At 42.8% G+C, this 22,975-nt stretch overlaps 2 protein-coding genes and 1 long non-coding RNA gene across 3 annotated transcripts; 1 reads left to right on the forward strand and 2 right to left on the reverse strand.

Annotated features, from left to right (window-relative positions):
- Positions 1–3,482: 3,482 nt before the first annotated feature.
- LOC119218050 (uncharacterized) lies at positions 3,483–4,738 on the forward strand. The gene is made up of 3 exons (XR_009956931.1): positions 3,483–3,561; positions 3,657–3,714; positions 4,091–4,738. It is a non-coding gene; the product is annotated as an uncharacterized LOC119218050 (long non-coding RNA).
- A 5,265-nt stretch (positions 4,739–10,003) lies between these two features.
- Positions 10,004–12,291, reverse strand: LOC134132745 (B-cell receptor CD22-like). Its single transcript, XM_062564609.1, has 5 exons — positions 12,037–12,291; positions 11,828–11,921; positions 11,668–11,725; positions 10,704–10,780; positions 10,004–10,620 (listed from the first exon to the last, which is right to left on the reverse strand). The coding sequence occupies exons 1-4, from the start codon at positions 12,251–12,253 to the stop codon at positions 10,706–10,708; spliced, it is 444 nt and encodes a 147-aa protein (XP_062420593.1). The 5' UTR covers positions 12,254–12,291; the 3' UTR covers positions 10,004–10,620; positions 10,704–10,705.
- An 822-nt stretch (positions 12,292–13,113) lies between these two features.
- On the reverse strand, positions 13,114–16,211 carry LOC134132711 (sialic acid-binding Ig-like lectin 14). The gene is made up of 4 exons (XM_062564393.1): positions 15,868–16,211; positions 14,680–15,027; positions 14,356–14,571; positions 13,114–13,391 (listed from the first exon to the last, which is right to left on the reverse strand). Exons 1-4 carry the CDS (start codon positions 15,914–15,916, stop codon positions 13,114–13,116), a joined length of 891 nt encoding a protein of 296 aa, XP_062420377.1. The 5' UTR covers positions 15,917–16,211.
- Positions 16,212–22,975: the final 6,764 nt, after the last annotated feature.

The following is a 22,975-nucleotide window of genomic DNA, read 5'->3' on the forward strand; positions in this document are numbered from 1 at the left end:
GCAAAGCACTCTTCTTCTCATCAACCAAACCCTTCTAATACTTCAACTTGAGCTTTTTCAAGTCCACAGGTTCAATACATCGCTGTTCCTTCCAGCTGCAGAGTTCATGTGGACATCGTGGACTCTTTCATTACTTTCTATAAACTCAATGATTTTCATATTTCTCATCATATCTTTTCTCTTCAGTAAACTACCAATGAGAGTGTGTCCTGTGATGTTGTTCTGAGTGTGACTGTGGTTCCTGATGTGCTGTGTTACAGTGATACAGAGTCAGGACGGATGGGGAGTGATTTACTATGAGACTGATGTCTGTGCTGTAAAAGGATCAAGAGTGTATATATTCTGTACCATCACATTCCCACCTGGAATATATCACTCTGATATAAAGGAAAGATTCTGGTTCACTAAAGAGAAAGATGGTGAACCTGTGGATCTGAGAACAGACTCTGAGTATTCAGGCCGTGTGGAGTACGGATGTTATGAGAAGAGTTGCTATCTGTTCATCAGAAACCTGAGAGAGAGCGACTCAGCTGAGTACAAATTCACATTCAGGACAAACAAAGGAGAGAAATATACTGGTTCACCTGGAGTCACTTTGTCTGTCACAGGTAACATTTTAATTTACATATTAATCATCTCCAAATGTTCAACATCTAGAAAACTAGAGTATAAATGTCTTTTGTGAATGTTTACAGTTTAATAAATAATATTCACAGACTCAGGTCTCCAGGTGCAGGTGAGCAGATCAGATTCTACCTGGTTGGAGCTGACGTGTCACAGCAGCTGTGATCTGTCTCATCATCCTGGATACTACTGGTACAAGAATGAAGAGATCATCAAGACAGGATCTTCTCTTCTAGTCTCCTCTGGTTCTACAGACAGATATTCCTGTTTTTTAAGAGAATATTGGGATCAAGGTTCTCCTGCAGTGTGTAAGTTGACTCCAGTGTGTCGGCCTGTGGAGCTTCAACAACATTTCATATGGAGACACCAGACCGCTGCATGTAAACTAGAGGCATCAATAAGATGAAGCACCACATTCCTCAGGAGGTGGAGCCGTGGTCCACTGACCAGAGGGTCGCTGGTTCAATCCCCGGCCCCTGCAGTCTACGTGTAGAAGTGTCACTCACACACTGACACAACAATATGATTCTAATCACAGCTGTAAACACACGGGAGTCTAAATGTTAAAGTACACACAGCTGCTTATTGATGTCATTCTGTTTTTATGTCACTCAGTGTCCTTCACACCTCGCACTTCATCTAATCCGTTCATTCTGTACTCTTCTAGTCACATTCACCTCATCAGCCCAAATGCACTCACCTGTCTACCCTACTCACTACCTTCAGTGTCACTCACTTGCTGCCACATTTGTCTCCGCATTCATGCCAGACCTTCCAGCACTTTCCTTTGGATTGATTCCCTGGTGCCGACCCTGCCTGCCCGTCTCGCTCCTGCCCCAGTAAGCCACCTTGCCTTCAGTCCCAGACCACGTCTTTTTCCACTAACTTTAACTCCACTTTTTGTTTTTGAGGAAAATAAATGACTCTTATTGGAACCAATATTGTCTGTTGTACTGCATCTGGGTCCAAACCTCACGTGTTACATATTAAAAGAAACAAAATATAAACTTTTACCAGAAAAGGACCAAAAAAACAATAACCTGATAATCTGAAATTATTTTTTGGAGGTTGATCAAACTTAACTCAGGCATAATTGAAACATTTGGTCCTTAAAACTTTGATTTATTCATAGTAATTATTTCCCTAAAGACTCAAGTGGATTCTTACAGAAGTAGAAGTGATGTGTCAGCTGGGTGGAGGAAACAATCAATATCTACGCTAATCAATATCTTCTAACCTCTTAGTGTGTTTATTCATGTCTCCTCCAGATGGTCCACAGCGTCCCTCTGTGTCAGTGAGTCCCTCTGCTGAGATGATGGAGGGTGGTTCAGTGAATCTGACCTGTAGCGCTGATGCTAACCCAGCAGCTAACTACACCTGGTACAAGAAGAATGGAACTTCAGACCCTCGTCTTCTCAGTGAAGGACCTCAGCTGGTCTTCAGCTCCATCAAGTCCTCTGACTCTGGAAGGTATTCCTGTGCAGCTGAGAACCAGCTGGGGAGGAAGACGTCTGACTTCATCTCTATCGATGTGAAATGTGAGTGAAACACAACCTTCTGAAAAGCAACAAAATCACTACTAAGGTAGCGTTTTGTTATGAATTTCTATTTATTTAACTATAACTTGTAATAGTATGTTCACATGTCTCCTCCAGATGGTCCACAGCGTCCCTCTGTGTCAGTAAGTCCATCTGCTGAGATGATGGAGGGTGGTTCAGTGACTCTGACCTGTAGCGCTGATGCTAACCCAGCAGCTAGCTACACCTGGTACAAGAAGAATGGAACTTCAGACCCTCGTCTTCTCAGTGAAGGACCTCAGCTGGTCTTCAGCTCCATCCAGTCCTCTGACTCTGGAAGGTATTCCTGTGCAGCTGAGAACCAGCTGGGGAGGAAGAGGTCTGACTTCATCTCTATCGATGTGAAATGTGAGTGAAACACAACCTTCTGAAAAGCAACATAATCACTACTAAGGTAGTGTTTTATTATTCACTTTTTTTGGTTAACTATAACTTGTGATAATATGTTCACACGTCTCCTCCAGATGGTCCACAGCGTCTCTCTGTGTCAGTGAGTCCATCTGCTGAGATGATGGAGGGTGAATCAGTGAATCTGACCTGTAGCGCTGATGCTAACCCAGCAGCTAACTACACCTGGTACAAGGAGAATGAAGACTCACCACGAGCATCAGGACAGATGTTCACCATCACTGACTTCAGAGCTGAACACAGTGGGAATTATTACTGTGAAGCCCAGAACCAGATGGGACGTAATACCTCCACCTTACTTCAGATTACTTTTTCAGGTAAATCTGTGGGACTAGAAGGTGAACCTGAGCAGATACACTATGACCCACTGAGAATCAGACCCTGGACCCTCGGTTCATCACTTTAAACCTTCACCAGCTGAGCGTCCTGGCAGACTTCACGTGGTCTGATGCTGATCATCTCATCAAATGATGGAGTCAGAATTGTAGAAGGAACCAGAAGAGTCACAGCCCTCCTAGAAGATCTGAATATGTTGATACCTGAACACAGTGTGTAGCTGTAAGGATGCAGGAGCAGTTCAGCAAGAGAAACCAGTCTGGAACAAACAGAATGTTCTGTTAGCAATACAACAGTTAGCTAGCATGCTAACTAGTTAGCTTAGAGTATTATAGTATTTTGGGGGTAGAGTTAAAGTTCATCATCTGCATAGAGCAGATCTTAAGGTCCCAGATATTCTTTCACTGAGTCAAAGATCATATGTTTGACCAGTTGGTCACTCCTAATTCATTCTCCATCTAATCATCAATCATAATAGTTTATATTTGATTTTTGTTTCTCTTTCCTGTGGAAGAAAAGAAGCCTTCTTATGGTCAATAACAACAACAGCAGCTGTTGCGTCCACATCTACTATTTTCCTGGTGATCATGATCCTTGGTGCCTTTCTCTGGATCAGGTGAGTGGTTCAGCTTCACTGTGATAAAATGCAGATGTGGATTTGATCACTTGATTTGATCATTTATTTGTTTGTCCATTCATTATTCTGTCTAGAAGAAAAAGCTCCTCACAAAGCTTTTTCCCTGGAAAGATACCAGACAACAGCGCTGAGGTGAGGAGGAAGAGCTCAGTGTGGAGTTCTATTTGAACATTGATCATATTTTATATGACAGATATTCTCATCGTTTCCATTTCCAAAAGGTCAAACTACATCCACGTGCACCCTGGTTTTATTTAATGTTCTTATTGAATCTGTGTGTGTCCTTCTTGTGTACAGCGTGCACAGTATCCACAGACACATTACATGTCATTCAGCTGACGCTTTCATCCAAAGCGACTTACATTGCTTTTTAACCCATGGCTTACATTTTGCCTGGGGAGAAATTAGGGGTTAGGTGTCTTGCTCAGGGACACTTCGACAGGGTCCATGGGGCAGATCCAACAATAAACCTATTCATCCAATAAGTATTTACTGTTCTTTGATGCAGATCCCACTGGTGCAGCTTTGCAGCGTGAACTTTTCCGGAACCCGGAAGGATCTTCTCTACTCCAACATCAGGCCAGCTCGCCCCTCCAGGGGCAAGCAGGAAGAGGAGGAAGAGGAGTACATGTATCAACTTTAAAAGTTCTGGTGCTGCCAGTGAGTGAGACTTTGACAATCTTGCTGCTTTTATCATCACTGTTTGTTTAAACATGTTAATTCTTCATGGTGTGGGTTTACGGTTTTTTAACTGATGGAGGTGTGAAGGAGCTGTGGATGATTCTTCTGCTCTGTACAGCACCGTCAGCAAAGCACCAAGAGAATGAAGCCACACGGACATGTGGTACTTTACATAGTTTAAGCACACTGTAACAAATTACTGTAACAAATTACTGTAACAAATTACTGTAACAAATTACGAGGAATTCTCAACAGTAGCATACTGTTATTCGTCAATACAGTACTGTAAAATATTGCAAAGGTTGATGTCTTGGAAGAATATATTTTTTGCAGTACAGTAGAGTGTTCCGATTGTATTGAACAGTTATTTAAGTATTTTGAATGTTTTTTGTTGTTGAATATGTTTCCATTTGTTGCACCATACTACCAGATCTATACAAGCATCTTCAAGTTACATTCATCTACAGAGAGTCTTTACCAATTTTGCCAATATGCTTCTATTTATTTTCCTAATTTTTTACCTTTTTTTTCTTTTCTCAACTTAAAGCGGCTGAATTGGCCTTTCAGAGCCTTAATATTACATCTAAATGTCCAATGTAGACTTTTTGAGTTGACACATATCTATATATAGATATATATTCCCTCCATAAGACATCTGGGCACCACATAAGTGGGAGTTTGGTTCATTACAAAATAAGTGTTAAATAATGTATTCTCAATGAAGTTATAACACTGAGATCACCACATTTTCCTCTGGTTTTGGAGCAGATGTGTAACAGATGTGTTGTGGAAGATCAAGATAATCAATTAAACCTCAAAGTAGGGATTACCAATAATAGCAAAGCTCAGTTACAAAAGCAGTGGCACAACCTGAATTATACTTCTACTGGCTGTTTCTATGGCGACTAGTGCTTCCGGTTGACGTTGCCACAAGAAACCGTGGCAACGTCAACCGGGCCCCGCCCAGCCTCAGCTGCTCCTTATCAGAGAAACTGGAACAAGGTCGGCGGTCGGGAACACCGAGGGCTGAATGTGTGTGTGGGCAGAACCCGTGCTGCAGGAATGTGCTGGAAACTAGATAAATATCCTGAGGAAGTCCCAAGTTCTGCGTGGAGGCCCTTGATCTGATTCCTGTTGATCCCCCGTTGAATTGTTCCACAGATGTGTGGTGGTTGTTCGTGCATCGTGCAGCCTGGGAGTGTTTGATTGACCTCTGAACTGTCCCTACTGTTCTATGTTCTAATCTGAATGACTGACTGACAGTGTTGGGAAAGTTCACTTTCTACATGAACTAGTTCAAAGTTCAGTTCACAAATTTTAAAATGAACTAGTTCAGTTCATAGTTCAAACTTCAAAATATTTGAACTAAGTTCACAGTTCCAACTAGTTTAGTTCTTTTTTTCCATATGTTGGTGCAAGCTATTCTTTTTCAAAATTATTGCCACAGCCCAGAACCACAGGCAGCAATTATTTTATCAGTTTTAACACTGAAGCTATGCATCAGATTTAATCTTCATATCCAATTTTGAATCCTTATCCAACCAGGGTTTACATTAGCATTGAGGGGATTGTTGCTTTAATGTTGCTGTCCATTCACTCCACACTAGCAGCAGCTGCAGCGTTCACCCCTACAGTACATTCTCAAACACATGCTGCTTGAATGGTCTTTTTTAAATGAGGAATAAAAACAGTATACAAATAGTGACAGTTATCATTAAAGTGCAAATGTTTGTAAAGAAAGGTCAGATTCCTCCCATCCTCACCCACCTTGTCAGTAACTTCATAAAACTCTTTATTTTATGAACGCCGCCTCTTTGCTACACGCAGATGTCGCCTCCATGCATTTCTTTTTTTTTGATGACGCATGCGCGGTGCAATGCTGGAGGCTGGTGTTGCCAGATTGGGTGTTTTTTCCGCAACTTATTAAGGCGCGTTTACGGTGAGTTTTCTATAGAAATCTGGCAAAAAAATTAAAGCCACGTGCAATGATAATCATTTAGAAACAAAATCTTTATTCATAAATGTTGTATACAGTTCAAATTTTAATTATAAGTGATCACCGGAGAGACCCTCTAGTACGATGGCCAAGTCCCAAGACGGAACTCCAGTGCTGGCTGCTGGCCTCAGGGTGCCACGAAGGAAGCGGGATGCCAGCGGGCTGTCTCCCCAGAGAACGCCCGTCCATATACCTTCATGGTGGACGGGAATAAACCTGTGGCAAAACGCTCCTGCAGGAACTCCAGTACTGAACCGACTGGGCAGTTAACTGGGTCCAGCTGTCGTTGCCCACACCTAGTGGCAAAGAGCTTCCATCTACCGGCGTACGCAGTAGGCCACCGTCCTGACGGACCTTCTCCAGAATCCCCGGGAGCAGAGCAACCGGGGAAAAGGCGTTCAGACATGACCTCGGCCATGCCTGCCCCTGCACAGGGGCAGAATGCACGAGGGAGAAACACAGAGGACAATGAGAGAACTCTCTCAAGGCAAACAGGTCTACCTCAGTAAGACCACCTTTCCACAGGAGCTCCACCACCTCGGGGTGGAGTCCAGTCCCCGGGCCTCAGCCTCTGTCCCCCATATGGCCAGAGCCTGCAGGCAACGCCGTGTGACCTTGATCAGACGGCGCTGGTTTCCCCTCGGGGAGAACCCCTTGGCCCTGAGCCACCACTGCAACGGTCTCAAGTGTAACGGGCCGCTAAAGGATCACGTAGGATGCCGCTGCCAGGAGACCTAACAGTCTCTAAAACTGTTTCACAGTGAGTGGCTGGCCTAGCTTGTCCTGCTTGACTGCAGAGAGGATCGAAACTACTCGAGCGGGGGACGGATGTGCCCAGGAAGGTGGTCCTATGCACTGGGGACGGCACGCTTTCCCTGGCGTTGAGTCTCAGCCCCAGACGGTTGATGTGGGCAAGCACAACATGCTGTTGGTTTTTTGTTGTACTTGTTAGAGTCTGAGGGTCGTCGCAGGACCTGCTCAACTTTGTAGCCTGTCCTAGACTGTGGGTTAAAAATGTGGGGCAGACACATAAAACCGATCTCTGATTCCTGGTCTATTTTTTTATTTGTTTCTATGGACCAGGATGTCTTTCAGGTTTTCATTCCTACGGAAGGCAGCGATCACTCCACTGTCCTCCAGCAGAGCTCCCTCGCCCCCAATTTAGGGTCAGTAATAGCCTAACCCTATTTTCCAAAAGAAAACACCCGGAATGTTTAATTTGGCTGTATTGAACACCATTGTTAATATAGGTTAAATAGATAGTAAAAAAAGTATATAATATTATAAATATTTACAAATTGTGTCAAAAAGGGCCCAAATTTCTATTTTGGAAACCTTGCCTGATTTTTCTGTACTAAAGCCTCTATAAAGTTGTTTATAGACCACAGATACTGTCCACAACCTGGGATTTGCTCTGATGAGTTTTTAGCTTGGTGTCTCCATGTCTTATAGTGATGAATACCCTGTAGGCCGATGAGATTATTTGTCAGGGAGATTCTAGAAATTAAAAAAAATGTGCCTTCTTCATTTATTAATTAATTAGTAAGATATATACTGATATTTCACACTTACGAGGGTTCATTCCTTTATTCTACAGAAAATAAAGTGTCCTATTAGACAAAGTAGTGTCAGAGTTAATACCCTTTTACTCAGGGGTGTGCTATTTTCACAGAGGCCAAAAACGGCCTGATGGACTAAAGGGTTAAACTGTCTCTGCTCCGTTTACTGAAGAAACAGAACAATATCTGGATATGAATATCAGTGCAGAAAACTGTGTGTGTCTGGTTTAGCCACCACGCTTTGTAGTTCAGTTTTATAGGAAAAAACAAAAAAGAATTAACGTCGGCAGTTTTTTAATTAAAAGAAGAAACAACTATCGGGAGCTGGCTTTTTACTTCATACACAGGTCTGATGGCATCAAACACAAATAAGGACTAAATGAACATTAACAAAGAAGAAATGTCTCTGTTCAACTTCCTCTAATCGTTCAGCAGCGTTTCTTTGCATTACAACACATTTAGAGGCTGGGAGTCACTCACAGTCTCTGAGGAAATGGCGATTCTGGGGGGTGGCCACCCCTGAAAGCTCATTGGCCACCCTTGTGGCCACCCCAGATCTGATAGGTAGTTGGTCAAGTTCGTCAACACAAGAAAGAAGAGAAATGCTGTCAATCAATGATGACAGCTGAACAACTGATTTAGGGCCAGTTTTACATTTTTAACTGACACAGTAATGGTCGTACTGAGGCTGTGAGAGCTGACTTCTGTTCAGTGGTCCGTGAAGCACGAGGACGGTCAGTTTACCACAGCGACGATACAACACCGATAAAAACGCCGTAATCTGTCGAGTGAGAGGTATGGTGATTTAATGTTTAGTTATATCGTTGTTCCCTCAGAATGTAGGACAACTTTATCTAGCGCTCAGTAGCAGCTAAAAGTCGAACTACACTGCACTAGCTGGCTAGCTTAGCAGCCTCCAAACCGAGTTAAGCGTTGAACGTTAGCATTTTATTTTTTTTAATTATTAGGATACCGCCATGAAATATGAATCGCTGTTTTCTTGACTGAAGACTGAGGGTGTTTGTTTGCAGATGTGTGTTCAATAGAGCTAACAGTGTCTGAAATATAGTGTGACAGTCTAGATTTAAGTAGCTGTAACACAAGAACAAGCTGTAACTTATTTATTTGCTCTGTGATTTAAGGGCTGTTTAAAGACTATTTGCTCTTGGAGATAAATGACTTTTTGTTTGCAGCGCAAATTGCATTCAAATTCCTGACTTGCTGGGTTTGTCATAACCTCTACGTTGGGTCAGCGCAAATGTAACGATGGTGACAAGGATTCCTTTAGGAGGACGATCTTCTACCTCATTGTGGACACCATACTTAGAAGAGTTAGACAGGCGCTTCTCCAAAGACAATTGTGAAATAATGAGAGGAATACAAGCTTTGGACCCCAAAAGCAGATGTTTCCTTCGAGAGGAAGCAGTCTTTCGCCTGGGAGACATTTATGAAAGTGACTCTGAAGATCTCAGTCAGACAAGGACTCCACCAGACAAGGAGGCTTTTGCAAAGGAAACAGCAAAGTGGAATGCCAAACTTATTATTAGAATTGTTCATGAGAGGTTAAAAGTTTACATAACATTACTTCATAGTATATACTTTGTTTGGAGTTAAGATTTGTTTGGTTTTTGTTACAATAGTTTATGTATATGTTACAGATTGTATATAGGTTCTGTTAAATTGCTGCTTAAATGGGGACAGCGCCGTCTACCATGGCCACCCCACACTAGCTTTGGGTCCCATCTTGGCCACCCCAATAAAAATGTTCTGGATACGCCACTGTCGCCATCCCCAAAACACTACGGTTTTTTTACACACCAGTAAGAACTACAACTTCCCACTTCCTCTGTTCCCCAAAATCGACATTACCCCGGAACCCCGGCCCAAGTAACAGAGTAAGTAATCAGAACCATATACACATTGAGGAACTTAAGACACGCTACAATACGCTCGCTCCCGTGGGCAGTTACTTCCGTTTTCGCTTTTGTGTTGTGTTTTGGCGCTCGGTTGTGTTGTGGCATTTGTATTTTTCTGAAGCTTCTCGGCCACCGTACTAAGAGCAGTGGTTGAATAAATTATTCCACTGAGTAAGAGGTTTTAAAACCTGTAAGTTTAGATAGTTGCTAAGTGATTAATCAACCAAACAAATTTACAGACATGACTCAAATTTTTGAACTACTGTGTTTTAAAGTAGTCAGGTTTGCTTTTCCAGCAACAATGTTTTTTCTGAATAAACTCTGACATCTAGTGGTAGTCTGATGGCAGCAGATTAAACCCTCTGAATTGTGGCGATAAGAAAAATCAGAGAGACTGAGATGGTAGTGGAAGATGGAGAGAGCTTTTTACATTGAAAGTAAAACAAACAGAAGAACTGTGCAGAGGAATTCATCCCTGCGTCAAACAATTCTATTCAATTCATTTCATTGTGTACAGCCCAAAATCATAAATGACACATCTGCCTCAAAGGGCTTTAAAGTGTGTACACATCCAACATCCTCTGTTCCAAAAACCCTCACATCGGCACAGGAAAGTTACGTACCAGCACAGGCATAATTAAAGCAGGCATTATGAATATTCTGCTACACGGCACTGCGTCTGATATTTTAAGGCAAGTTAATCCATAAAACATATTTCAGCAACAATGAAATTCACAATAAAAGAACATTTCAAATAAGAACAGCGATTGAAGAGCAAAGAGAATGAAATAAAAAGACCTCAGATAATAACTGGTCTTACTGAAGCGAAATATGTCCACTTGTTGCTGTCTCCGTCCAGGTGAGTCTCCCTCTGGTTCCACTGCATCTGAAGAAGATCACATGACGTTATTCCTCAGAAATGGAAGCAGGAAGTAGTTTTGAGTTGCAGCAGACTGACACCTGGCTGACCTTCACACCTGGTCTTCCTGCTCCTCTGGGTCTTCTCTCTGTGCTGAGAGGTCCTCATACTCAGGATGAAGGTCCATCTGATGGAGAGAAGATGAGAGTCAAAGGCCTCAGAGAAGCAGTTCAGATACAAGCGACCCTGATGTCAGTTCTGGATTAAACATTGTGGAAGACTTCACTCACAGCTGAATCCATCAAAGATCAACATGAACTCCTTTGTTTGCTCCAAGGTGAGATGCTAATAACGTTAGCTTAGCATAATAGTGGAATATAAGTTATTCTTAATGAATGTGTGACAAACACAGGTCTCTCAGACAGGAGGCCGTTGTTTGTTCCTGGTGTGAAACAACAAGTACAACTTTGTCTCACGACTTCAGTACTTTGGTAAAGTACTTCAGTAACAGTACATTAAAGTCAAGTTATTTTAACCCTAACTAATATTTATTCAAACACCCCGGTAGTTTTGTTGCCTGGAACCAACCAAGTATTTTACAATCATTTTACTTTTAATTCACTGAAATCAACAGTCGTTTTACTGTAAAAGTCTGTTATGATCTTTTCTTGAACTTAACTGAACTTGTTGCCTTACCAAGAATTTCATGCTCTTTTTCTAAATGTTGTTCTAGTGAAGACACAAGCGTATTTAGTAAAAGTCTGTATGACTAATGTACACGTGGCTGCTTTACATCCCAACATTTCACCATGTTTCTGTGCTGTGATGCTGAAGCTGGACAGACCTAGCAACAGTAACCGAGGGGAGGGGCTTAGCTGAGGGTCAATACGACTGTGTCCTTTAAATCTCTCCTTGGATTCAAAGGACATTTGCAGTAAATGTGGTGAATAAATATTGGTGGTTCAAAAGGAGAAAGATGTCAGTGATGAAGTTACTTATGAATTATCTTCATGACTTAATAACAACAGACGATGTCCCTTTGCTGGGTTCTGTCTCTGAGGACAAATGTCTCACCTCCACAGCCTCTCTGGGCTCATGTGGTTCAGTGGTGGAGCTCACAGCTTTCTTCTTCCTGCATTCAATCATAAAACACACAAATACACAAATACATCCAACATTTATCTGAACTAGTAGTGAGTAAAAGCTCAGTGAGGATGAGTTCTAGATGTTTCACCTCATCCACAGACAGAAGACAAGCAGAAGAATCAGCATCACAACCAGCAGAGTCCACCCGGTGATGGACGCTATCATTGTTGTTGTATCTCCACCTGGAGACAGGTATTAGACAAACAGCACGTTACCTCATCAGAAGGATTTGATCCATGAATAAACGCGCAGGGAGATGTTTGTTAGTCACATGATTCATGTCATGGAGAAACTCACCTGAAGAAGTAATCAGAAGTAAGGTGGAGGTATTACGTCCCATCTGGTTCTGGGCTTCACAGTAATAATTCCCACTGTGTTCAGCTCTGAAGTCAGTGATGGTGAACATCTGTCCTGATGCTCGTGGTGAGTCTTCATGCTCCTTGTACCAGGTGTAGTTAGCTGCTGGGTTAGCATCAGCGCTACAGGTCAGAGTCACTGAACCACCCTCCATCATCTCAGCAGAGGGACTCACTGACACAGAGGGACGCTGTGGACCATCTGGAGGAGACGTGTCCACATATTATTACAAGTTATAGATAAATAAACAGAAGTTCATAATAAAACTAGGGCTGTCAAATGATTAAAAATTTTAATCAAATTAATCAGAATTTTCAGTGGATTAATCATGATTAATCACACCTGAATCCTAACCATTTTTTCTTTCTGAAATGCATACTAAAGATAAATAACAGGACACAGATACATAATTATTATTATCATCATTATTATTTTTTACATAAATACATGTTATTGAAAATAATGCACAGATTATTATCAAATAATCAAAGCAATGTTATTTGATAAGTTACAGACTGATTTCCCTGCATGGCTCTAGAAGGGTCTCGAGCCTCTGCAGTTTATCCCACTCTGCTGTGAGTTTGTGCTCCTGATGGTCCAGGGCTACGATGACCAGACATGACCAGACATGTCAACCCTCCCGAATTTCAAAGCCCCTCCCGAAAATCTCCCGGACCGACCTTTCTCCCGATTTCCACCCGAACAACAATATTGCTGCACCACCCGTCACTGGGCGCGCCGTTTCAGACCGGGCAATAATAAAGGTTACACCTGACGGCCTGACATATGCCTGCAGGTGGCAGTAATGTGTTGTAAAGAATGAAGTGCATTCCCTAGAAGAAGAGTCACTTTCCTGACCTGAATCATTTGTCACACTACGCATGCGTGAAATGCGTCAAAAAAATTAACGTAATTAACAACAAACAGCTAATTAACGCCGTTAACGCGCTATTTTTGACAGCCCTGAATAAAACACTACCTTAGTAGTGATTTTGTTGCTTTTCAGAAGGTTGTGTTTCACTCACATTTCACATCGATAGAGATGAAGTCAGACCTCTTCCTCCCCAGCTGGTTCTCAGCTGCACAGGAATACCTTCCAGAGTCAGAGGACTGGATGGAGCTGAAGACCAGCTGAGGTTCTTCACTGAGAAGATGAGGGTCTGAAGTTCCATTCTCCTTGTACCAGGTGTAGCTAGCTGCTGGGTTAGCATCAGCGCTACAGGTCAGAGTCACTGAACCACCCTCCATCATCTCAGCAGAGGAACTCACTGACACAGAGGGACGCCGTGGACCATCTGGAGGAGACATGAATAAACACACTAAGAGGTTAGAAGATATTGATTAGGGTAGATATTGATTGTTTCCTCCACCCAGCTGACACATCACTTCTACTTCTGTAAGAATCCACTTGAGTCTTTAGGGAAATAATTACTATGAATAAATCAGTTTTAAGGACCAAATGTTTCAATTATGCCTGAGTTAAGTTTGATCAACCTCCAAAAAATAATTTCAGATTATCAGGTTATTGTTTTTTTGGTCCTTTTCTGGTAAAAGTTTATATTTTGTTTCTTTTAATATGTAACACGTGAGGTTTGGACCCAGATGCAGTACAACAAACAGCAATATTGGTTCCAATAAGAGTCATTTATTTTCCTCAATGCAAACAAAAAGTGGAGTTAAAGTTAGTGGAAAAAGACGTGGTCTGGGACTGAAGGCAAGGTGGCTTACTGGGGCAGGAGCGAGACGGGCAGGCAGGGTCGGCACCAGGGAATCAATCCAAAGGAAAGTGCTGGAAGGTCTGGCATGAATGCGGAGACAAATGTGGCAGCAAGTGAGTGACACTGAAGGTAGTGAGTAGGGTAGACAGGTGAGTGCATTTGGGCTGATGAGGTGAATGTGACTAGAAGAGTACAGAATGAACGGATTAGGTGAAGTGCGAGGTGTGAAGGACACTAAGTGACATAAAAACAGAATGACATCAATAAGCAGCTGTGTGTACTTTAACATTTAGACTCCCGTGTGTTTACAGCTGTGATTAGAATCCTATTGTTGTGTCAGTGTGTGAGTGACACTTCTACACGTAGACTGCAGGGGCCGGGGATTGAACCAGCGACCCTCTGGTCAGTGGACCACGGCTCCACCTCCTGAGGAATGTGGTGCTTCATCTTTTTGATGCCTCTAGTTTACATGCAGCGCTCTGGTGTCTCCGTATGAAATGTTGTTGAAGCTCCACAGGCCGACACACTGGAGTCAACTTACACACTTCAGGAGAACCTTGATCCCAATATCCACTTAAAAAACAGGAATATCTGTCTGTAGAACCAGAGGAGACTAGAAGAGAAGATCCTGTCTGGATGATCTCTTCATTCTTGGACCAGTCGTATTCAGCACGATGAGACAGATCACAGCTGCTGTGACACGTCAGCTCCAACCAGGTAGAATTTGATCTGCTCACCTGCACCTGGAGACCTGAGTCTGTGAATATTATTTATTAAACTGTCAACATTCACAGAAGACATTTATACTCTAGTTTTCTAGATGTTGAACATTTGGAGATGATTAATATGTGAATTAAAATGTTACCTGTGACAGACAAAGTGACTCCAGGTGAACCAGTATATTTCTCTCCTTTGTTTGTCCTGAATGTGAATTTGTACTCAGCTGAGTCGCTCTCTCTCAGGTTTCTGATGATCAGATAGCATCTCTTCTCATAACATTCATCCTCCACACGGCCTGAATACTCAGAGTCTCTCCTCAGATCCACAGGTTCACCATCTTTCTCTTCAATGAACCAGAATCTGTCCTTTATATCAGAGGGATTTATTCCAGGTGGGTGTGTGTAGGCACAGCTTATATATAGAGTTGATCCTTTTGCAGCACAGATCTCAGTCTGATAGTAAGTCACTCCCCATCCATCCTGACTCTGTATCACTGTAACACAGCACATCAGGAACCACAGTCACACTCAGAACAACATCACAGGACACACTCTCATTGGTAGTTTACTGAAGAGAAAAGATATGATGAGAAATATGAAAATCATTGAGTTTATAGAAAGTAATGAAAGAGTCCACGATGTCCACATGAACTCTGCAGCTGGAAGGAACAGCGATGTATTGAACCTGTGGACTTGAAAAAGCTCAAGTTGAAGTATTAGAAGGGTTTGGTTGATGAGAAGAAGAGTGCTTTGCTCTGTGCTCTTCTGTCTGTGGTCAGTCTACTGCAGAGTGGAGATGGAAACTGTAGAGAAACCACAACTCTGAGGGCAACAATACTGGGAGATAGAGGTCACACCTCACTGAGGACAAGGGCGTCAACACTTTAAAGGGAATGGCTTTCTAAAGTCAACAATTAATAATAACTCAAATTGTATTTGTTTTTCTAAAATCACATGATCTGACTTCTCAGCATCCGTCTCAGAATCTATTTTCTGTAACACAGATCAAAGCTACGAAATGTCACTCAAAGAGACACTGAACAACCAGGAAGAGACTTAAAATGACCACAAACACACAATAAAACACGACAAAAAGCAGAACAAAGCTCCTCAGAGACTGTGAGTGACTCCCAGCCTCTAAATGTGTTGTAATGCAAAGAAACGCTGCTGAACGATTAGAGGAAGTTGAACAGAGACATTTCTTCTTTGTTAATGTTCATTTAGTCCTTATTTGTGTTTGATGCCATCAGACCTGTGTATGAAGTAAAAAGCCAGCTCCCTGTGTGTGTGTGAGGTGCTAACGGCCTCCCAATCTAAATGTAGAAGTACAGTACCTTGTACAGAGAGAAGGAAGACGACTAATCCACCGGCTGATGAACTCATAGCTGCTCCTCAGATCAGAAACTCTTTATTCACTAAGTCACCACCAACACGTCTACACTAAAGAGGAGGCTGATGAACTCGTAGCTGCGCGCTCCTTTTAAACTTGTTTTAACGGTAAAACGACCAAACGGAAATTGTGAAACTTCACCGATTCTCGAGTTTCGCTTTCAACCAAAACGCGAGAAATATGGCCGACCTTTACTACCGTAAATCTCCTTTTTATTTTTTTCTCATAAAATGAAAACATGAAGCGTAGCATTTAAACCGGAAGTACGTACCTTTTCACAGTAAGAGTCAACGCAATGTAACGTTTGTATCCTAGAAGTAACATTAGAAGAAAACCTCATTAATGAATTTAAATAAATCATCCTGGTATGATGGGATGTGTGCACGCATTGTGTGCTCGTATTGTGTTGTTGCTCTAATTAACATAGCAGAACAGTTTAAGGAGACGCAGAGTAAACGTGTTCAAACGTCGACCTTTAGGGGGCAGAATACGTCTTTATATAAACCATAGATTTAATTATATTTAACTTTTTATAATGTTTATCTAGGTTATTACAGAAGTGTTTAATGCAGTTTACACATTTTGCTTTATTTATTTCATTTAAGAACCAAATGTGCTTCCTAAGACGAGGCAGTATTTGTTGATTATGTTGTAATACATAATGACGATTAAAAATGAATTAAGAAAAATATTTATGAAAATCAATAGAAGAATATTGTCAATATTGGTAAAGACTATTTATAGATATATGTACTTAAAGCAACTTTCATAGAACTGATAGTGGTATATTGCTCGTTAATAACATTTGAAAGTCTATATATAGACTGTGAGCTGGCCTCCCATTGGCTCACCTCAGTGTTCTCTGGTCTCTCTGCAGGCCGGCTGCTTTGTGAGGACCTTGTTCTTCTGGACAGAAGAATGAATGAACAAACCAATCAATGACCAATTCAAGTGATTAAACGACTGTGTGAATGTAAGATCCACATCTGCATTTTATCACAGTGAAGCTGAACCGCTCACCTGATCCAGAGGATGACAGCGAGGATCATGATGATCACCAGGAGAAGCAGATGTGGACGCAACAGCTGCTGTAGTTTTTGACCATAAGAAGCCTCCTTTTCCAACAAGGGAAAGACAACAAATATAACGTATTAAAACAGGGCGAAGGATACATTTAGAAGTGACCAACAGAACAAAAATAAGATCTTTAACTCAGTTTAACAGAATATCTGGGACCCTAAGATCTGCTCAACCCCCAGAAATACGATAGTACTCAAAGCTGACTAGTTACTAGACTACACTTGTTCATGTGTGAGTGAACAGAAGAACACGTGTGATTTACCTGAAGAAGTAATCAGAAGGTGGAGGTATTACGTCCTATCTCGTTCTGGGCTTCACAGGAATAATTCCCACTGTGTTCAGCTCTGAAGTCAGTGATGGTGAACATCTGTTTTGGGATTTGCGAGTGATTGTATTAAATGAGGCTGGAACATCCTTAATTTGATTTTCATCCTCTACCAGGGGGACTTTTAGTGGGATTCGAAAGGAACGTCGCCACCTAGTGGCTTCAGCTAAATGATCACATTCCAGCCACCTACACCTCTGATAATTAATGTGCCCGGCTCGATTGTTAGTATTTCATAGGTCATCTGAGAAGATGGTTCCATAATAAAGTGTTTTTCGTGGTGGAACCTCGTCTCATGCTGTTCTGTACACACAAATCCGTGTCTTAGGATTTCTTAGAGCTTAGTCCATGGGTGAAATTCCCGAGGCTGCGTGGCTGATATCTGACAATTTGGTACCGCTTCAAATAAATGAAAGACCAGATCCCATCCTCCCCTCTAACCAGGCCATCTCCGGCTCACATCGTACAATAGTGACAGATTAAAGGCGTTGGTGAACAGGTCAAGGTCACATGGTGGCCAGCACTTTACCAGTTGGCTTGTGTCCATTGTTTCTTAGCTGAGCCCGAGCGAGTTAGTGTCCGGTGAAGCGGCTGTGTCTCAATTCCCCAGGCCGCATCCTTCAGGACGCTTCCCTCCAGGCGTCACTTGGGCTGCGACTCGGGCGTCCCGTTCCGTGGGCTCCTCTGTCGAGGGACGCAGTCCTCCAGGAGCCGGTTTGGAGGACACATCGGACCTGTCCCTTAACCTTCACACTTTAAAGGCTGACTAACATCCTACTATACGTCCTACGACTCGTTTCCTTAAAAGCCGTCACTGTAAAATGTGTCCCTCTCTGTTTTTTTAAGCCATGCTTAAGTGAGATCGGTTTGTTCCGCCTGTAGTTATTAGTGAAAAGTCACTTTAATGACTTAACTTTCACACTGCGGAGGCTGACTAACATCCTACTGAGGTTTTGACGTTTTTTATATATAGTTTATACTTTAAATTATGAACAGAAATGGATGAGTGAGCTCAGGCAGACAAGTTATAAACCTGAAATATCACTTTCTAAGTCAGTAACATTATAGAATAAATACACAAAGAAACTGAACTTGCTTTGCTCCTTTTTTTTAGTTGTGTGATTAATAACTAACTTTACATTTAGTTGTGTTTGTTTGGAGCAGGAGGAAGCATCAAGCTGAAGGAGAACGATGTGTGGTGACATTCAGCTTCTCTACCGTGGACATATTCTGTAATATCTTAAATTACAGTAAAAAATAATTTGTATCCTAAGAAAAGAATTTGAAAAAGTTAATACATGTGTTTGCTGTCGTGGTTTTTATGGACAGAATTGATTTTCTCTGCCTTAAGCATTATTACTTGTTGCTAAATGGCTTAACTGATTTAAATTGAACATAAAATAACCAGAACATTATTATCTCAGCCCGCAGCGAGAGGCTCCGTGGACCTTTTCGACTGGTCCGGGAAAGACCTCGACACTTTTAACCATAGCTTACAACCATATGTGCCTTTTTACAGCATCCCTTCACTGCACTGGATACAGTAGAATAAAGTGTAGGGTAATTCTATTGTTTAAGGGCACACTGATACTTTATATTAAGAATGATTAACGACGTTTGCTCAATGATAACGTGTGTTTGGATGTGCTTATGGACACGATGTCTCTCCACGGGACAGTTCCCCTCGGCGTGGAAGTATGATGCGAAGGCGGCGAACTCAGGTGCCCGATCCGAGCCAACGAGCTTTCAAACGGGCAACGGCTGGCACCGGGTACCGCTAGATGCGGCACTCATCCAGACGCTGTTTCTGTGGAAGTCGATGAAGTTCATCGAGCTGTCTGCGCCTGCGAATGCTATTTAGTACAAAAATACGACTCAGTTTGAAGGTCCGACGTTAGTAGGACTTCCACAACAAGTACAGAGTCGCTATGTCTTCCAGGTTTGATGCGGAGCAGAAACAATGGCGGAAAATTTAAACTGTTTCAGGGTGAAATGGGTAAACGACGCCTCTCCTAGGCCACGCCCCTTTAATTTAGATGTCCAACTGCCAACCAAACGTCATCTTAGGCCACGCCCATTTCGAATTGCTGATCACCTGGCGACCAAAACGTCATCTTAGGCCCCGCCCCTTTCGCATTGATGTTCGAATGGCAACCAACACGTCATCGTAAGCCCCGCCCCTTTCGCACTGATGTTTACATATTAACCAAGAAGTCATCTTAGAACCTGCCCCTTTTGCTTTGAACGCTCAGTTACACGACGTTCAACACAGCGGACACACACGCTTTGTACACGACGTTCAACACAGCGGACACACACGCTTTGTACACGAGTTCAACACAGCGGACACACAGGCAGACTAATGGCTGAGAATAATCAGATGAGCAGTCCCAAGGACGACCTGCATTTTATAATTGAAGAGCTCACTTTGTCCTCAAGGACAATCATGAATCTGAGAGATCGGGTGATCGAACTGGAGATGATCGAGAAACAATCTGACCTCCAAAAATTGTCTTTAAGACAAACAATCCAAGAAGGCTTGGAAAAAATGACTCTCATGCAGAAAGTTGAAGCAGAGCAAAATAACCAGATTGTCAAGCTTCATGAGGAGAAAGTGGCATGGAATGAAGAACGAAAAGTCCTTGAGGAAACCTGCTTCAGGTTAAAGCAAGAGTCTTGCGGTGGCTTTGGGAAGATGAAGGATCACGAAGTTGAGCTGGAGAAAATAAAGCAAAATGCACCAGAGTTTCACAGCACAATGGAGTTTTGGAAGGAGCAAATTGTCAACCAAGAGGTGCAGGAGGAAGGGTGTTTAGTCCCTTGTTCCCCCTCTACAATCTCCATCACTCTATCTCCCTCAAGTCTTCACAAGAAAGAGATGAACATGGCTCTGACGACAATGGAGAGACAAAGGCAAAACATTTCTAGTCTGAAGGAGAATCTTCGAGATCTCCAGAACAAGGCCAGAGATTATGAAGCAACAATGTCTGAGGCTCGGCAGACCATCGAGAGACAAGGGCTTGAAATCTCCAGTCTGAAACAGTGTCTCCCAGATCTCCAGAAGGAGGTCAAAGATCATAAGGCAGAAATGACCCAAGCTCATCAGACCATCAAGACACAAGGGCTGGAAATCTCCACTCTGAATGAGAGACTCCAAGATGTCAAGATGGTGGTTAAACATCAGGCGGCAGAAATTCAGACGCTCTCTGAAGAAAAGCTTCTGATTAGTAAGGAGGCAGATCTCCTAAAGTCCACCAACATCGACCTTGAGAAGTGCCTCTCAGAAAGCAGAAGTCTCCTCACAAACGCAACAACCGAACTCGCCCAGGTCCAGACGAAATGTAAGACAGAGGATACGACTCTGAGGACACAGTATGAGACTCTGAAGGGGGAAACCAGGACTCTGGAGACAACCCTCTGTGCTGAGCGGATTAAACGCGAGCAACTGGAGGATGAACAGCTGCTCCTAGAGGACATCTGCCTCTGGATGAAGAAAAGAACTCTAGGGTTCTTTGGTAGGAGGATGCAAGACAGAGCCACTGAGCTGGAGAAACTAAAGAAGAAGATGTTAGTAAGGGACACTCAGAATGGGTGTACCAGGAGGAGGAGACACTAATACTCCACGGTTGGCAGTTTAAACCCTGCCTGCTACACGTAAAAGACATTGTGTAAGACACTGTGTGAGACAGTGTGTGAGACTGTGTGAGACAGTGTGTGAGACATTGTGTGAGACTGTGTGAGACAGTGTGTGAGACATTGTGTGAGACACTGTGTGAGACAGTGTGTGAGACAGTCTGTCGGGCAGTGAATGCTCGGCTGTGGCGTGCGGTGTACACGTAACGTGTGTAACACACTGTGTGAGACAGTGTGTGAGACATTGTGTGAGACACTGTGTGAGACAGTGTGTGAGACAGTCTGTCGGGCAGTGAATGCTCGGCTGTGGCGTGCGGTGTACACGTAACGTGTGTGACACACTGTGTGAGACAGTGTGTGAGACAGTCTGTCGGGCAGTGAATGCTCGGCTGTGGCGTGCGGTGTACACGTAACGTGTGTGACACACTGTGTGAGACAGTGTGTGAGACAGTCTGTCGGGCAGTGAATGCTCGGCTGTGGCGTGCGGTGTACACGTAACGTGTGTGACACACTGTGTGAGACAGTGTGTGAGACAGTCTGTCGGGCAGTGAATGCTCGGCTGTGGCGTGCGGTGTACACGTAACGTGTGTGACACACTGTGTGAGACAGTGTGTGAGACAGTCTGTCGGGCAGTGAATGCTCGGCTGTGGCGTGCGGTGTACACGTAACGTGTGTGACACACTGTGTGAGACAGTGTGTGAGACAGTCTGTCGGGCAGTGAATGCTCGGCTGTGGCGTGCGGTGTACACGTAACGTGTGTAACACACTGTGTGAGACAGTGTGTGAGACATTGTGTGACACACTGTGAGAGACACTGTGTGAGACAGTGTGAGACAGTGTGTGAGACAACCCTGCCTCAGGCTCTTCCTCTGCCGCCCCTCCCTTCTTTCCCTCTTTCGTTTCCTTCCCTTCCTTCGTCCGATAAGACCGGATGACACCATTTCACGCACTGCGGTTGAAAAGAAGGCCGACGAAATCCTCTCTTTCTGCTGGTCACACTCAAAATGAATCACACGGACAAAGATGTCGATTAAGTGGTTGTTAAACAGCGTCTTTATGCATAAACAGCAGGTGAGCGGTGGGCTGAGACTTAGGTGGATTCAAGGAGAATTACTGTTCATTACGGATCGGATCTTCCTTTCTGTAACTGCTGACGTCGAGAAATGTGATGCCATCGCCCGAGAAGATGTCTGACAAAGCAGATCTGAGCTTCCAAAGCATTGGGGGGACTTGATGGCCAACCTCTAGGCTGAAGTTTGACCTGCCAACCAATGCCAATTATAAACTATCATTTAAATTATTATGTGCCCCGTCAGTCCCGGCTCCACGACGCCTGATCGTGCCCCCTCCCGTCCCCTGGTCCTTTCCCCCCCGCCCTTTGGGGTTTTGGGGTCCGTCTGGGATCCGGCCCTTGAGGGGGGTAGGGGTCAGGGGTTGCGCCCCACGCCACGCAGCCGGAGCCAGACCGCCGTCTCAGCCGACCCCTTGGCCGACCCCCGGAGACCCCCAAGCCTGACCTCGGAACCCTGGAGACCCCGACTCATGCCATCATCTGCACCTCCCTTGTGTCTAAATGTTAAATATAAATGTAAATGTTAAATCTAAATGTTAAATATACATTTAAATGTTAAAGGTTATATATAAATGTTAAATCTAAATGTAAATGATAAATATAAATCTAAATGTTAAATATACATTTAAATGTTAAAGGTTATATATAAATGTTAAATCTAAATGTAAATGATAAATATAAATATAAATGTTAAATATAAATGTAAATGTAAATGTAAATGTAAATGTTAAATCTAAATCTAAATGTTAAATATACATTTAAATGTTAAATGTAATATATAAATGTTAAATGTAAATGTAAATGTTAAATATACATTTAAATGTTAAATGTAAATCTAAATGTTAAATCTAAATGTTAAATGTTATATAAATGTTAAATCTAAATGTAAATGTTAAATCTAAATGTAAATGTTAAATATTAAATGTTATATATAAATGTTAA

The sequence above is a fragment of the Pungitius pungitius genome, chromosome 9, assembly GCF_949316345.1.
Source record: "Pungitius pungitius chromosome 9, fPunPun2.1, whole genome shotgun sequence".
NCBI lineage: Eukaryota > Metazoa > Chordata > Actinopteri > Perciformes > Gasterosteidae > Pungitius > Pungitius pungitius.